Source organism: Galleria mellonella, unplaced genomic scaffold, assembly GCF_026898425.1.
Source record: "Galleria mellonella isolate WM207_F2 unplaced genomic scaffold, CSIRO_AGI_GalMel_v1 utg158, whole genome shotgun sequence".
Taxonomy (NCBI): Eukaryota; Metazoa; Arthropoda; class Insecta; order Lepidoptera; family Pyralidae; genus Galleria; species Galleria mellonella.
The window spans coordinates 2,072,189-2,090,000 of NW_026442003.1; the positions used below are offsets into that span (position 1 = coordinate 2,072,189).

General features: G+C 35.3%; 3 protein-coding genes across 3 annotated transcripts in view; all 3 read right to left on the minus strand.

Annotated features, from left to right (window-relative positions):
* Positions 1-5,784, minus strand: part of LOC113516412 (nuclear pore complex protein Nup98-Nup96) — a 63,853-nt gene extending 58,069 nt beyond the window's left edge. The window contains 2 exon segments of the mRNA XM_052892337.1: positions 2,785-2,908; positions 5,483-5,784. The gene's annotated coding sequence lies outside the window, so the exon portion shown is untranslated.
* On the minus strand, positions 1,611-2,480 carry LOC113520986 (uncharacterized). Its single transcript, XM_052892356.1, has one exon. It carries the CDS (start codon positions 2,478-2,480, stop codon positions 1,611-1,613), a length of 870 nt encoding a protein of 289 aa, XP_052748316.1.
* Positions 5,785-7,473: 1,689 nt separating the features above from the next.
* The window catches only part of LOC113519467 (protein PFC0760c-like), a 21,044-nt gene continuing 10,705 nt past the window's right edge, over positions 7,474-17,812 (minus strand). The window contains exons 8-12 of the mRNA XM_052892357.1: positions 17,620-17,757; positions 16,539-16,669; positions 15,637-15,720; positions 14,821-14,945; positions 7,474-12,572 (exon numbers count right to left, since the gene is read on the minus strand). Coding sequence (XP_052748317.1) covers positions 10,683-12,572; positions 14,821-14,945; positions 15,637-15,720; positions 16,539-16,669; positions 17,620-17,757 — 2,368 coding nt within the window. The 3' untranslated portion in view covers positions 7,474-10,682. The remainder of the gene's footprint in view (positions 12,573-14,820; positions 14,946-15,636; positions 15,721-16,538; positions 16,670-17,619; positions 17,758-17,812) is intronic.

Genomic DNA, 17,812 nt, shown 5'->3' on the forward strand with positions numbered 1-17,812 from the left:
CCATTTATTCTACTTCTGAAATCTAAATGTAAGAAATAGCGGGCAAAAACATAGTTACGTAAATAAAATGGATAGATAGATAGACACTCTTTATTGTTTCCTCCAAAATATTACAATAGTAAACTTATTATAAATATAAACAATTATAAGAAACTAGCGACCCGCCCCGGCTTCGCACGGGTGCAATGCTGACAATAAATATACCTACTTAATATATAATATAAAAAAATTTATGTTGTATTGCTTAAAATCACTTCGTAAATAAGCCATTTTTACCCGTAAAATGTAAAGAATAAAAAAATGGTTATTGTGCGTTTTCCTTAAGAGATAGACATATACCATCGCGGACTTTTTTCTTGACCTTTTTAAGGTGTACAATACTGTGGTACATTATTTTGATTTATCTCGTGGGGTTCAGCCAGCGCTTGTAATGTAAACGCAAAAAAAAAATTTATTTACGACGTCACATTAGGAACCTGTAAATTTATCAATGTTCCTCTACAATATTATGCATGTATTATACATATAAACCTTCCTCTTGAATCACTTTATCTATTAAAAATAACCGCTTCAAAATCCATTGCGTAGTTTTAAAGATTTAAGCATACATAGGGACGGACAGACAGCGACAGCGACTTTGTTTTATACTATGTAATGATAATCACTCACTGTGACTGTGGTAGGCGGATCGGCAACCGCAGTTAGGGTTTGGAGATGTTTTAAGAGGGACGCTGCTGCCCATCCCTCGCCCTCCCTTAGTCGTTACGACACACACGGGAAAGGAAGGGGATGGCCTATTTTATGCCGGGACCACACGGGAATCATAAAAAATATATGACTTGATTCATCGACACGATCTCAGCAGAATAATGATGACGACGACAAGGGCTTTTTTTTTATATAACTTAGAATGGCAAATAAGCTGACGGCCCACCTGATGGAAAGTGGTAACCGTCACCCATAGACATGAGCAGTACCGTGGACATAACAGAGTGTACTGTTGCGACGGTTACGACTCTCCATCAGGTGGGCCGTCAGTTTGCTTGCCATTCTAAGTTGCATAAAAAATGTTTTTTTTTTTTTTATATATATAACATACTAATTAATTAATAACATTTAATAATATTACACAAACATGTTACACACAAAAGAAACATTAAAGATATGAAATATAGACTGATAAAAAAGAAAATACAGTAAAATCTCGATTATTCGTACTCCGTATAATCGAAAATTCGGATAATTCCTAGATTCGAATCGATTTCAAAGTTTAATTATATAATAATTATATTTTAATTATGTAAAGGCTTTTACATCATGTCTTTTAGATAATACTATATAATATTATAAAAAATTATAGATATATATATATATATATATATATATATATATATATATATATATATAAAACTAGTATTAATACTAAAATTTTTATACTAGAAAATAGAAAATTAAAAAAGAATGATCTGTACCATATATATATATATACACACATAATAAATAATACCATTTCAAAATCGGTAATTAAACCCGTGAACAATAAGTCCGGATAATCTAGATTCTACTATAGTTAAAAATTCTAAGCGATTTCTGATTATTCACTTAAAAACTTATTTGTTAATCGAAAAATTGGTAGGTTGGATGGTTTCCAATTTCTCTGGTCCCGGTTGCTGAGAGGCCAATGGCATTGAAGGTCCAGCTTTCGCAGTCCCAAAGAGGGCACCACTCTGGGGTTGCGAATTTCCAAACAACGAATTCACATTACCCTGGGCAGCACCGAAACCTACCGATCCCTGCGTACTTTGAGGAGCACCGAAGGTGAAACCCTGGGAGGGGGGTTGTTTAAATCCATGGCTTGAATAGGGGTTACTGCTTGCGTTTATCCCATATTTGATTGGAGCACTCTTGTACATATTATAGTGGTTGTAGAAGTTCGTCTCTTCCAGTACTATTCCTAATGCCTCTTCGATGGTCCCTGGTCCTCGAAGCCTCACGATCCTAACAATATCCATCGGTAGATTGTATAGGAAAACATTTATTGCCATTTTCTTGTAGATATCAATCTTGCACTGTCTCATTTTCTCGTCTTCTATCAAATTCACTTTGGACAACAGTACGTACAAGGCTGAACGGATACGGTTGCAGAAGTCCGAGTACGACTCGCCAGTGTTAATCCTCAGGTGTTCCAGCTCAGCAGCTGTGAAGTCCTCGTTGCGGTAGTCGCCGAAATGGAGTATCAGGAACTGCTTCAACTTCTCCATCGTACTTAGATCGTCTCGGTCACTAACTATCGCCGCCGCGTTCTCTGTGAGGCGGCTCGTGATCGCATGCATCACGTATTCGTTCTGATCATCATCGCCCTTGTATCTCTCGTATACGTACTCGCATTTCCGCAGGAAGAAACTCAGGAGTCTCCTGTCCCCGTTGTAATAGGGCACTATTTGCAGCATTTCCACTGGTATCAATTTTAGATCGGACATTCTGATCACGATAATTATATGAGTATGTTAGGAGATGAAAAAAGAGTTTAGTGGATAACCAACAGATTATATAAAATTTCCTGCCCTGTCCTCTGTGATGCGAACTTCCAAGGTCTGCTGAAATTGAAACTACTCGAGTCGAGTAATTGCTTCAATGCTGAATTGCAAAGACTCTTTATTTCTATTAGCTCTTACAACTATTCTGCAACTACAAGTCTTAGAATTGCTTTTTTATTTTATACTTCTCTCTCTACTAAGTCTGAAACTTCTTTATTTCAAATAGTACAAGAGTTATTTAACGTACTGTTTAAACTACTATTCTTGTAATATTTTTTTCTTCAGTAAACCGTCTAGTGCTCAGCATCAATCCACAATTGTTTTGGATCCAGAGTGACTGTACCAGTTTTGCAGCGATCAATTTCCGGTAGCTAAAACCCAGTAACACAATATTCAATGTTTTCCTTATAACATTTATATATGCAACTTAGAATAGCAAACAAGCTGACGGCCCACCTGATGGAAAGTGGTAATCGTCGCCTATACACATGAGCAGTATGGACATAACAGAGTATACTGTTTCGCCCATGATACCTCCCCATGCGTTGCCATTCCTGAGGATTCAGGTGTTATTTCTCTATAACCTGTAAATTCACTGCCATATTTCACCCTTCAAACTGAAACACAGCCATGCAAGCAACTGCTTCACGGTAGAAACAAATGGGACAGAGGTGGCCAAGCAAACGACTTTTGTACAAAGTCTCCTTCTGGTATTTTTTCCTTTAACATCACAATAAGCAATGTGTACATGTAAGGCATTGTCAATGGATGAAGATGGAATGATGCATCCGCCTATGCTAATCATACACAGTGATTTTTTAATTCTGAAAGCCACGCGTGCGCAGTAGCAGGCGTATAGAATCTTTATTTTTAATGGATGATAATGGAACGGTAAACCCTCCTGTGTTATCGGTATACACTAGCGGTACACCAGTGAAGGATGATAGGTGATGATGAAGCAGGTCAATATGCGCGACGAATAATAAAAAATCAATCACGATAGTTTCTAGGAGGAACTACGAGAAGGTCGATCTGACAAGGTACATTGTTAGCAATGAGCTACTAATCCTCACTACCAACAATCCCTTCTTCCCCCAGCATATAGAATTTGGTAATAAATATAGGTCGATACTCAAGAAACCATCAGCATAGAATAAACAGGCGTTCTTGTTGAATCTAACTGTGGTTGCCAATCTGTCACGCCAGGGGAAGGGACGATGGGCTAACTATGACCTGCATTTCATCCGTCACGATGGGCTAACTGACCGGCTTCATCCTTCATCCGTCACTGGTGCCCCGCCGGTGTATACCGATAGCGCGGGTGGGGTTACTATTTCATTATCACCTATAATAAAAAAAAACCTGTCACGCCAAGGGTGCTAACTATTGTCAAAACTCCCAAATAGAGGGAGGCCTATGTCCAGCAGTGGACATTTAATGGCTGATATAGTATGGTACATTGTACTTAATATCTCAGAAAGTAATTTATTATTATAACATTGAATGATGGGCCCTGAACCATATGTTGTACTTGTATTAAGCATTGTTACCCCTGCCCTTGAGAAGTATGTGAAAATAATTCAGTGAATTTACAGGGTACAGAGGAATAACACCTGAGTCCTCAGGAATGGTAACGCATGTGAGGTATCACGGGCGAAACATTATACTCTTTTATATTCATGGCACTGCTCATGTCTATAGGTGACGGTTACCACTTTCCATCAGGTGGGCCGTCAGCTTGTTTGCTATTCTAAGTTGTATAAAAAAATAAAAAAAATAAAGGAACATGTTTAGATGATATGATAATGATGATGATGATGAATATTATAAATGTGTATAATATTATAAAATAAATTTTATTTGTTACTTTGTACCTTAACCAAGACTTTAGTGACTAAACCAATACATACATACATATCTCTCACGCCTGTCTCCCATTAGGGTAGGCAGAAACAATGGAACGCCAGATGCTTTGATTCAAACAAACCTCTTTCGCTTCTTCCACATTCATCAATCTTTTCATACACACTTGCTGGTTACTTTTAACCTGTATCGTGGACTCCCGACAATGATTAACAAATCACATTGTGTTATAATAAAAAGTACATAGTGGGCGGGTATTAATATAAAATTGAAATAGTGAAAAAAGTATTAATTACATAGTACTTGTGTGGGCGAAAGGACTGTATGCTGGTATGGAAACATGGTGTTTTAGAAAGATAATATAATTATATAAAAAATATACAAAGCAAACCAATGGAGCAAAAAGCGAACAAAACAAAAACAAAACTGACACAGACTTCAAATTATAAACAAAACATCTTTTTAATAAAATTAAAAAAAGAAACTAAAAAGGTGTGTCGTGCACAACTTGTATAATAGATTCCTAATTGACAGAACTACAAAAAAGAATTTGATCGGTTAAGCCATTAAGGAAATATAACGTAACAAATGAAACAAAGTCATTTTAACATTTACAATATTAATAAAAACTATATCGTCAAATGAAACATGCCAAGATTATTTACCAATTGTGCAAAGTATGATAAAAAACATAATAGATAAAAAAAAAAAAAGCAAAAATAACGTAAGCAAATATTAATACCTACCTATAAGGTATGTAGCGTTAGTTGTATTGATAAGTGAATTTATTGGAATTTTACTGATTTTATCAACACGTAGGTAGATCCAAATAATAACCTGCCTTTTCATCCTCACCTATCATCCTTCACTGGTGTATCGCCAGTACATACCGTTAGCGCAGGCGGGTTTAACATTCCATTATCATCAAAATAAAAAATAAAAATAAAAATAAAATTTAAATAATGACTGATGAAGCAATCTATGGCGTTGGCTGATGGCTTTCGCCAAAGTCACAATAAATGAAAAAAAAAAAAATCTATGACGCATATGAATTACACGTAAAATTATTTATTGGCACTCACCATCAAAACACCGTGTAAAATAACCTCAAAAGTTTCAACTTCTCGACTAAGCATTAATTGCAATGTTCTGTGAAACTTATTTTGTTATGTATATATTTAAATAGAGAAATTTGATTTTCTTGAGGATAAATGCGAATTTCAGACGAACTCTTGCCAAATGCAATAAAATGACGTATAATACGACTAAATTGCGAAGTCGCAAAGTAACACCTGCATAGGGGGTTAAATTTGAAAGTTTACACTCAAGTTTTATTATTACATACATGCTAAACTATATTATTTGAATAGAAATTAATTAGCAAACATTTCGGTTATAGTAACTTTTGAGTATGTAATAAAATAGTACATTACTAGTTAATAATTCGTCAATGACGGTTACGCTTTATTAACAACATCATTTAGCGGGTTAATACAAACAGACCGTCATGAACCTTGAAAATTCTACAAGAAAATACAGTATACTTACGTAAAAAGAAAGATACAGGTGTGATCTGGTAATATTCTTCAATTAATAAAATCACAACAACACAATTGTATGCGCATTTACTATTTAATTCAGCAAAAATCAAAATAGAAGTAAAGTACCGACTTTAATTTGTGAGACAGCACCACAGAAAACTATTACTCTACGCACATCACAGATAAAACTAAGAGATACTATGGTACAGATTAATATAAAAAATGTTTGTGAAAATTTAAGGACAAATTGTTTATCCTTGTTTTTAATATGGGAAATAAGGATAAAAAATAATATAGAAAATTAAATAGAAAATATTTGATATGTCAAATATTTGTCAATAATAAATTTTATAAAAAAAAGGGTTGCACGGCCGTATAACATTTTCTGCTAGTCTGCTAACTATGAATTGACAAGAATAGCAACTGATGGTGTATCTTTCGTCCTCTTTTTACTAATCATATTTGTATAAGAAGAAAGGAGGAAATCGGAATTTACAGTTTTTACTTTATCATTCCTTTTATCTAATTCCTTGTTGTAAGAGTCTTAGTCTTAGTGTATACCTAGAGAGAAAATGTTATATGCCAATATAACCCTACCAATTTTAAATACAACCTGCTTGTATACTTTGTACCTAAATTGTGTCGAATATATAATCTAGTAATATAAATGAACAAATATTTTACATTCATGCATAATTCCATCTTCATCCATTCAAAGAAAAGCCACTATTATGGTGATATATTATTATTATGGTGATCTGAGCAGTGACGGTCTAAGCCTGTCAGAGCCCGGGGTGGCAAAGTTGAATGAGGCCTCCAAATTAAGAATGTTGAATTTTACAAGCTTTCTATTTAATTCACATAAGTGTTTGAATTCATTTTATTAAAATGTATTATTAAATATTTAATGAATATAGATAAAGACGAGCAAAATGGAAGCGTTTGGAAGTCCACCAAGATCAAAGGTTTGGAGCCGGCTGCTGCTTCTACCTCCTATTTATTCCGCCATTGGTTTTTTTATAACACAGAGAGCAAACGAGGATGCGGTTCACCTGATGGTAAGTGAACCGCATCCTCGCTATGATATTGATAGAGTGATTCAAGTCGAAGGTTTATATGTATAATACTTGCATAATGTAGTGGGAAAACCCTGAAAATTTGAAAGATAATGCCGTAATATAATGGGCGGCGGTAATTAGTATCAATTATTACTTTACCAGAGGGAGACTTTTTATAAAAGTTGTTTGCTTGGGCACCTCTGTCCCTGTGGTTCAGTTTGAAGTATGGGATATGGCAATGAATTTACAGGTTACAGGGGAATAACACCCGAGTCCTCAGGAATGGCAACGAATGGGTGTATCATGGGTGAAACAGTATAATCTGTTATGTACATGGTATTGCTCGTGTCTATAGGCGACGGTTACCACTTTTCATCAGATGGGCTGTCAGCTTGTTTGTCATTTTAAGTTAAATAAAAAAAAGAGATACCTACAGCAGAAGAAGGTATTAAATAAAAAAATAAAAACAAAATATAGGTAATATTAAACATTTTTAATGTCTAGGAATATTTACAATACAAAATATTATATAATATGTTAGCTGTCCAACTAGAACTATTCTAATTTAGAATAATAATAACCATCATACTGCTAAGTATTCTCGATTGTGGATACCACAAGGAAAAGTATTTATTCTTATGGTTGTAGGTACCATAGAATCTTGGTACCTATATAAAAAAAATTAAAAGAAAACACCAAATTTCCGGTAAATTTAGTATGAGCCAACCATAGATAAGTCCTTTCTGTTAAAAAAAAACTTACAAATTGGCGCCAATAATAAAAAAATTAAATATAAGTAGTATAAGTACTATATTTTTTTTTTCGGTCTTATTCAAATTAGTACAAAACTTATACAGATAAAAAACAATAAATATACTATGCTTATCATGAACGAAACGGGAGGTAGGATAAATATTATCATTCTATATTGATATAGAAATATTATAAAAAATATGAAAAAAAAAAAACGTAACTTGTAATTTTAAGAAAGCATTTGATCGTGAGCAGGGTTGTATTTCCTGTTAAGCATTGTAGGCAGTTTATAAATTTTCAGTTAAATTATCTTTAATTACAAAATAACGAAAACTAGTCTCGATTCTAGCGCCATCTAGTATATCTTGTCTAATTTTGTTTAGTGACCAACCACCTCAACATTACATCTAGAGCGTCAGAAGCCATTTAAACTCGGCGGGTTATACAAACCATTCTATTATGATTGCATATTTATATTATTTTCGTTACTAGTCTTCCACTTAACAGACCATCAGTCTTTGGCGCCGAATTTAATAATTGTAGTTACAATTATCACCGCTAGATGGCGTTGTGTGATGAAAAATTTGCGTGACAAGAGTTTACTAAAAAGACAAAATACAATAGAAATTTATTACTTGATAATAAAAAATTACTTTACAACTGGCGAGTGGGTATAGCATAACGTGAAAACAAAAAAAGAAAAATTAATACGATTTAGCTAAGAGCACTCTACGATTTTGTAAAATTGTAAAAAAAAAGCACGTCAAGTGCGAGTGGAACTCGCGCAACGAGGGTTCCGTACAAAATCATAGTTTAATTTTTTTTAAATAACTTCAAATTTATGGTTTTACAAATTTTTTCTTTTACTTGTGCTACACGGCATTGCTTCTTGCCACATTTCATGATTCCAGGACAACGGAAAGTACCCTATAGGTTATTACTTCCTTTGCGAATGTCAAAATATGCGATATAAACGGAACATAAACGGCCGTATCGTTTGATTGCGTCGATATAGAAGCTTTAATTTTTCACTGCTTTAAGAGACCGCAGACCTGAGTATATGATATTAATTTCAACTTGACACCGCCACGCGTTCTTAAGAAAAAAGGCTCTTAACAGACAGACGAACGGACGGACGGACAGACAACGAAATGATCTTATAAGAGTTCTGTTTTTTCCTTTGAAAATATGGAACCAAAATAAACCATTAAATATAAAATAGAGAGAAATATTTACATAGTTTGATATTACTTCAATACCAAATTATAAGGCATATAAATACTATAAAAATATATAATAAATATATTATTAAAATGTGATATTCATATTGCAGTTAAGTCACTATTCTATTATACCTTTTTTGTACAACAAAAAATAAATACCCCTTCCTCTCCCGTGGGTGTCGTAAGAGGCAACTAAGGGTGGGCAACAGCGTTCCTTTTAAAACCTAACTGTAGTTGGCAGGGGGGGGAAGGGATTGTTAGCAATGGAGTGCGACAGCCCCATTGCTAGCAATATGCCCTATCAGGTCAACCTCCACGTGGTTCCCCCTGGAAACTATCGTGAACAATTCTCGTTGAACTCGTCACGATGGGCTAACTGACCTGTTTCATCATCCTCACCTATCATCCTTCACTGGTACCCCGCCAGCGTATACTGATAGCGCGGGTGGGGTTACTATTTCATTATCACCTATCAAAAAAAAACTGCAGTTGGCAATCCGCCTGCCAAGCTTGGCAACTATTAGCAAGCCCTCCAAGGGGAAAAACTATGTCCAGGAGTGGACACTTAATATCTGATACAATAATAATTCCGGGAAAGATGCAGGAAACAATGCTCTTGGACATTGCCCGCATAGTATGCCCGTTTCTCTCCCTGGAGCCCTGAGCCTCGGCCGACTGTGTTTCTACTGGGGGGTTATCTATACTAGTTTGTCATCTCCTCTCCTTAAGAGGGTAGAAGTGAACTTTGTTCAAAAAAGAAATAACAATAAAATCTGTCTACCCCATTAGGAATTATGGTTATGTGTATATATTTTTTTTCTAACAGGACATAGTCAAGTGACCATCCATGTAATAAGTACATAATAACTATCAGTTTATTAAAAAAAAAAAAACTACCTTTTTTTCTATCTGTACACAAAGTAACAATGATATAAAGTTTATGTAACAATATAAAAAAAAAAAAACTACATTACACATGCCTTCTAACTGTACACACGGCACATAAAAATATATATTTTACAATCCACTTGGCATGGGAATATTGCTATTTTCAAGTTACAATTATTTAGAGATATTATTTTTAATTAACAATGGTGATTTTAATTATAAAAATCACAGACTGTGATTTTCATTAACGGTGAAATAATATCACATATGCTATTACTTGCTATTGAAGTAAAGTATGTATTATTGTTTTTGTAGTCAGCATGCAAAGATTGATTTTATTAATTATTTGATTTATTTAATTGATTCAATCAATCAATTAATTATTATTTAAACACATATCGGTTGGGGGCCTGGTGATCTGTACTACAGGTCTTAACCTATTACAGACACCAGCTCCTCACAGCAGAGTTCCATATTATATCCTAAATACCTATGTGTACATTTAAGTTGTTTGTGAGGAGACATAAATAAATATATTATTATTATCACTCTTTATAGCTCTCTCAAACAGTCCTGAACATTCAATGAAAATTTAATTTCACTATTAACCAAGCACCATTAACTCATGAATGAAACTGAACACAGCATTTACTGTGTTTTTTCACTTATCGCTATTTGTAGCAGTATTCCATAGAAGTAGCAGATTTGAACTATGATTTCGGATTACAAATGATATTTCACATATTATTTTTGAAATATTCTAAGCTAATACAGTATGTAAGTCACTATTGTGTATGAAACAAACATAATAAATAGATGTTATGCATCAAAATCAAAATCGTCATCACTTATACTGTCCAAGTCCAATGATTTCAACGATCTCAAATCTTCTTTCGGTAAAAGATCTTCTAATGTTATTTTATCTTTATTCTTCTCATCTTCTAGCGCATTCTCTTCTGTATTTCTATTATTTTCGAGGACATTTTCATTATTTGCAGAAGCGTAATCATTATTACCATCAACTTTATTGTTTTCATTTGATTGTCTTTCATTAACGTCATCAAACTCACCTATTTGCTTATCCAAGGCCTCCATTAATTTTTTATCCTCCATTTCTGTGTCACTGACATCTTTGGAATTATCTACATGCATTTGTTTATCTGATTCACCATTAGCTATTTCTATATTAGGTCTGTCTAAATCCATTGCTTTACCAATATCTTTAGGCAACAGATCCTCTAAATTGTTTTTGTTTTTGTCATTAACTTTTTCTCTGTCCTCTTGCCATTCCATTGTTGTATTTCCATCACGTTCTACATTGTTTTCTTCGATAGCATCACCATTTTCAATCGTGTCTTCATTATTTGCAGATACTTTATCATTATTTTCGGTTATATCATTGTTTTTGTGATTATCATCACAACTCTCGCCTATTTGCTGGTCTATATCGTCCATTAATTTCTTATCTTCTAATTCGGAGTCATTCTCTTTTGAATTATCTGTATCTATTGGTTTGTCTTCGCCATTATGTATTTCTCTATTAGTATTACCATAATCATTATGTGCTACACCATTGGTATGAGTGAAATTATTTACAGCTTTTTCTATACATTCATTTGTAGTATATGTAACATCATTGTTTAGGCTTTTATTGTTGATTATATAATCACTTGTATAATTTTTATCATCGCTTAAATTAATACTATCATTACAATGATTTGTTTCTTTTGCATTATTTATAATACTGGTATCTCCACTATTTTGGTTATTTACATAAACAGTTTTCGTGTCAGTTTCTGTATTTACATTTTCTTTATTTGTATTATTTTTATCCTCTAAAATACTTACATTAAATTCATTATGAGGTTCTGCTTCTGAGACAATTGGAACTATAATTTTATTATTGCTATTACTGCATTCATTTGACTGCTGTTGGTCATCTTTATTTCCTTCAAAATCACATGTAGCCTCATTTATACTGACGTCATTACTTTGTGGTAATGAATTTGTAATTACTGTTCCATCATCAATGTTATTTTTATTAACTGATCCACCACAATCTAATGAATCATTAACAGCTGGCACATCATTATCACATCTATTATTTTCTGTGTCCCTTTTCATAGAGACATCAAGACTTTCTTCTAATTTATTAACTTCTGCATCATTATTATCAGAACTGGCATTTGGTAACTCGTTTTCTGACGCGCTCTTCATACATACATCATTATTATGTAATGTATTATTACTAAATACTCTATCATTATCATTAATCCAATTTACACTATCACCTTTGTTCCTACTATCATTCAGTAATGAATCCATGATACTAACACTGTCAACACTATTATCACTATCATATCCACCAGTATCACCTTTAATTACATTGTTAAAATCATCTTCATCGATGCACTTAACTGTTTTAACCTTTCTTCGTTTCCGTGGCACTTTACCGAGGAACTTCAACGAAAAGATTGTCTTAATTGATAAAGTCGATAACGTATCCACCTGATTCTTCATCGGGTTGTTCACTAATGTACTACCACAGTCACTGTCTGATGAATCAGAGTCCCAATGTATGTACTCCTCTGAACAGAGTTCTTCTTTTACTTCCTCCTCGATGGAAACCATGCGGTCCAAGCTGAGAGGTTCAGTCTTGATACGTGGACATTTGTATGGATAAACACAGGTTGTGTCGAAGCCGTAGTCCTGAAAATAGAATTAACATGATTATTTATTTATTTATATACATATTTTTGGTGAGTTTTACAGTTTTTACCAATGCACTCACTCAAAATTAAAAAAATCAAACATTATAATAATACAATATTAAAATAATAATGATAATAAAAATCTAATTATGTTATATGAAATAAATATTAAAAATGCATTTCTTCGTAATTTGTTATGAAATGAAATGAATTTATTTTATATATAGAGGTTAATATTTCCCGTGTACATTCTGCCTCTATGTTGGCGTGCAATTTTTAACAATATAATAAATTTATATATATATATATATATATTCTACATTATATTTCCTTTCCCTAGTCATACAATATATTATTATTATTCATTACAGTAAACGGAAAATAAAAGCCTGTACAATAGTTGTCCAAATTAATAAAATATTTTAACAAATTGTGTACAAAAGTAATTAGTGTACAAGAACAGAAGCCTCAATGGTATCTCTAGTGTAGGTTGTGAAGTGTATTTGTTTTTTTAGCGAAATATTCATTAATGGTAATCCATTGTTAGCAATGGAGTCTGACAGCCCCATTGCTAGCAATGTACCCTATTAGGTCGACCTCCACGCGGTTCCCCTTGGAAACCATCGTGAACAATTCTTGTTGAAATCGTCACGATGGACTAACTGATCTGCTTCACCCTCACCTGTCATCCTTCACTGGTGCCCCGCCGGTGTATACCGATAGCTCAGAGTTACCATTGCATTATCATCAATTACATAACATAACCCATTATTGGGAGAAAGGGATTGTTAGTAATAGAGACTAAAAATCCCATTGCTAACAATATACCTAACTAGGTCGACCTGCACGCGGTTCCCCCTGGAAACTATCATGATTAATTCCTGATGAATTCATCATGATAGGCTAACTGGCCTGTTTTCAGTCTCATCTATCACCCTTCACTGGTGCTCCGCCAGTGTATCCCGTTAGCGCAGGCAGAGTTACCAATCCATTTTCATCCAACAAAAAAAAAAAAACATAACCCATTACATAACAGCCAATCCTTAAGCTTACGTTTAAACACTGTATGAGCTGTTACTTCTCTAATGTTATTTGGTAGGTGGTTGTAAACTTGAATAGCCATACAGTATACGTTTCTTTTATTTATTTATTTATTTATTTATTTATTTATTACATCCACTGGGTGAGCCTTACAGTCTCCCAATACGCCCACCCAGGAAAGCATGAATACAACAACATATAAAAAAAGGAATATTACATATATACAACAAGAATAATATAAAAAGACTTAAACAAAAACGTCTGAACACAAATACTCTGTGGTCACCCGACGAAACTCCAGCAAGTTGGAGGCAAATACATCCAATTGCGGATACTGGCTCAAAACATCATTGAGTAGTTTCAATGCAAGAGATAGGGGAGCCTGCTTAGCGAACTCTGTTCTTCGTAATGGAACATCGAATAAGTGCCGTCGACGTGCTCGCACGTAGTTACTGGGCGCTCCTATTGATATTGATTCCAGTACAGTTTGGTTACACTTTTCCCCCGCACTAATTTTACCACATATTCAATTAAATTTAGCTTTCGTCTTACTTCAAGTGTATTATAGCCCACCATACCTAACAAAAACATACTCGGGTATATATGGGGATAAGACACCTTGAAACCATACTGTTTTTGGTACAGCCATCTTACAAATTTCTTTTGGATTTTTTCCACCATAAGTATATATTTAGACTCATGTGGGTTCCAAATAATTGCGTTATTTTCTAATTTACTACGAACAAAAGCATTATATAGCAATTTAATAGCTTGTATGCAATCCAATTGTTGCGCTTGTCGCAATACAAATCCGAGAGTTCTGAATGCTTGAGTACACAGTTCGACAATATGCGTTCTAAAAGTAAGCTCTTCACACGTCAAAACCCCCAGATCTCTCAACGAACTTACCCTACTTATCAATGAGCTACCCAATTGATAATTATAGGTAATCTTGTTAACACTTCTAGTAAAGGTTATAATGGAGCATTTGTTGTTATTGAATATCAAGTGATTTTTTTCACTCCAATTAAGGATATTTGCAACATCTCGTTTATATAAATTTAACCTGCACTTTGGTACATATAATTTGTCTTTTTCTCGAGCCAGATAATCTTTTTAGCGCTCTGCCATCCATTATCTTGAGACGACTTGTTTATGATTAAAAAGCGTAATTTACAATGAACTAGACGAGTTATAAAACTCACCGTGGCAATACTCGATACGTCGTAATAGTCGCCCTTGGACTTGTCCAGCAGCGGGTCACACCGCGCCACCCTCACTTGCACGGGTAACAGGCGTTTCTGGACTTCGGGGTCAACTTTCACCTCATCTGAAATAGCCAGTCAAGTTATTGTACAAACTGAATTTGGTTTGGAACAGAGCCAATTGGAGAACGTTACACAAAATAGTTTTGTCCTAACACAAGACGACTCTCAAATTGGGGACGAGAATGAAAATAGATTATTTAAGTTAAATATTTCAAGTTTAATTTCTCTTATATTATCATAAGTTTTTTTTTAACCTTTTTTTTTTATGTAACTTAGAATGGCAAACAAGCTGACGGCCCACCTGATGGAAAGTGGTAACCGTCTATAGACATGAGCAGTACCATGGACATAACAGAGTATACTGTTTCGTCCATGATACCCCCCATGCGTTGCCATTCCTGTGGACTCAGGTGTTATTCCTCTGTACCCTGTAAATTCACGTCAAATGAATGATGAATCAATTAATCGATGATAATGTAATGGTAACCTCGCCCGAGCTATCGGTATACACCAGCGGGGCACCAGTAAGATATAATAGGTGAGGGTGAAGTAGGTCAGTTAGCCCATCGTGACGAATTCAACAAGAATTGTTCACGATGGTTTCTAGGTGGAACCACGTGGAGGTCCGACCTAATAAGGCATATTGCTAGCAACGGGGCTGTCAGATTCCATTGCTAACAATCCCTTTGCCCCCCGTAAGTAGGATAGCAACCTTTGTGATTAAAAGAGACGTATTCCAGGCGTATTACTGACCTTTCTTCTTAGCGCTGCAGGTCGTCATGTGGTATCTCAGCGTTTTAGGGGATGCGTACACTCGCCCGCATCTCGTACACGTAGCTGTAGCAAAATAATTGTATATATATATATATATATATATATATATATATATATATATATATATATAGCATACTTATATATTTATCATAATTATTTAATTTTATATGTTATCTATATATTACATGGCATGTTTATTTGAATGGGATATGGCAGTGAATTTACAGGGTACAGAGGAATAACATCTGAGTCCTCAGGAATGGCAACGCATGGGGGGTATCATGGGCGAAACAGTATACTCAGTTATGTCCATGGTACTGCTCGTGTCTATAGGCGACGGTTACCACTTTTCAAGAGAGTGGGCCGTCAGCTTGTTTGCCATATATATATATATATATATATATATATATATATATATATATATATATATATATATATATATATATGCAATCTCTTACAGACAAACTATTTTTAATATGATTATCATGGTAAGATTCCCAAGGAGGGCTGACGTCAAGCAGGCGGCCTGTCGTCCCAAATAATCGGGATAAGGGCAGGAAGGTGATGATGAGTAGAAAGAAGATGACGCGAAAGAGGGTGACGTTCAAGGCGGTGATGACGAAGGTGATGGTGAGGTAGGTGATGAAGGGGAAGATGATGAGTAAGACGGGTTGATGAACAATATGATGTTACGGAAGATGAGGGCGATGTAGTTGAAGACGTTGTAGACGATGATGAGGTAGGTGATGAAGGGGATAAAGATGGGAATGACGAAAATATAAAGAGTTTGAAGACAAGGACGATGGTGATATCGAAGACGGTGATGATGAGTAAGATAAGACTATTTAGTTAGCTGTTTGTCAAGCAGGCGTGATACATACTGGCCCGGTTGCTGCCGCCGTGGCAGCGGTGCTGGCGCAGCAGGTTGTCGGTGGGGTACGCCTGGCCGCACCGCTCACACTTGACATCCGCCACCTCGGCCAATTGGTGACACTTCTTGTACTCCAAGTGTCTGCAACGTAAAGGTCAGGGTTACATTAACAGTAACCGAGTAGGTGCAGACAGAATTCGAGTTTCCAAGAGTTTGCTGACCACTAGTCCCATTGCTTACTATATAGCTATATAGACCCTGTCAGGTCGACCTCCACGGGGTCCCCCTGGAAACCATCGTGCTAAATCCCAGTTGTGTTCATCACGGTGGCCTAACTGTGGCTTCTTTATGATCACTGCTAATTCCTATCTGTGATATCAACATTAAGAGAAAAAATTTAAAGCGGCAAATATTCTTAGCGTAACTTTACAATACATACTAGCGACCCGCCCCGGCTTCGCGCGGGTACACATTTCATCACGTCCCATTAGGAACCTGTAAATTTATCAATGTTCCTCTACAATATTATGCATGTATTATACATATAAACCTTCCTCTTGAATCACTCTATCTATTAAAACATAACCGCTTCAAAATCCGTTGCGTAGTTTCAAAGATTTAAGCATACATAGGGACGGACAGACAGCGACAGCGACTTTGTTTTATACTATGTAATGATACGCAAACATTTTGTATATATACGCAGGAATCTTCAACTGTTTCTTAAAAATAGCGCTCTCAGTAATCTTAACACTAGATACAAATACAAACTTTTTTTTTTTTTTTCGTGAAGCAGTTGTGTTTGCATGGCTGTGTTTCGGTTTGAAGGGTGGGATATGGCGTGGATTTACTGGGTACAGAGGAATAACACCTGAGTCCTCAGGAACGGCAACGCATGGGGGGTATCATGGGCGAAACAGTACACTCTGTTATGTCCACGGTACTGCTCATGTGTATAGGCGACGGTTACCACTTTCCATCAGGTGGGCCGTCAGCTTGTTTGCCATTCTAAGTTGTATAAAAAAAAAAAATATTAATCTATGATAGGCATAGGATGGACATTTGTAAGAAATACAGAATAATTCACTCACTCGTTGTAACCGTTGAGGGTTTTATATTTGGATGAGCAGCGGTGGCAGTTGTACCGGAGGCCGCTGGCGTGCCGCTTCTGGTGGACTCTCACCTCTTCGGCGTTGGAGAACCACGCGCAGCAAGGGTTGCACGCTAGTCTGTAATCAAGCAGTTGGCTCAATTATGGACGGATGGTTCTTATACTACATCTGA

What these genes read in the sequence shown, in the direction of transcription:
- LOC113520986 (XM_052892356.1), bottom strand. Translation starts at nt 2,480, where the DNA reads ATGTCCGATCTAAAATTGATACCAGTGGAAATGCTGCAAATAGTGCCC.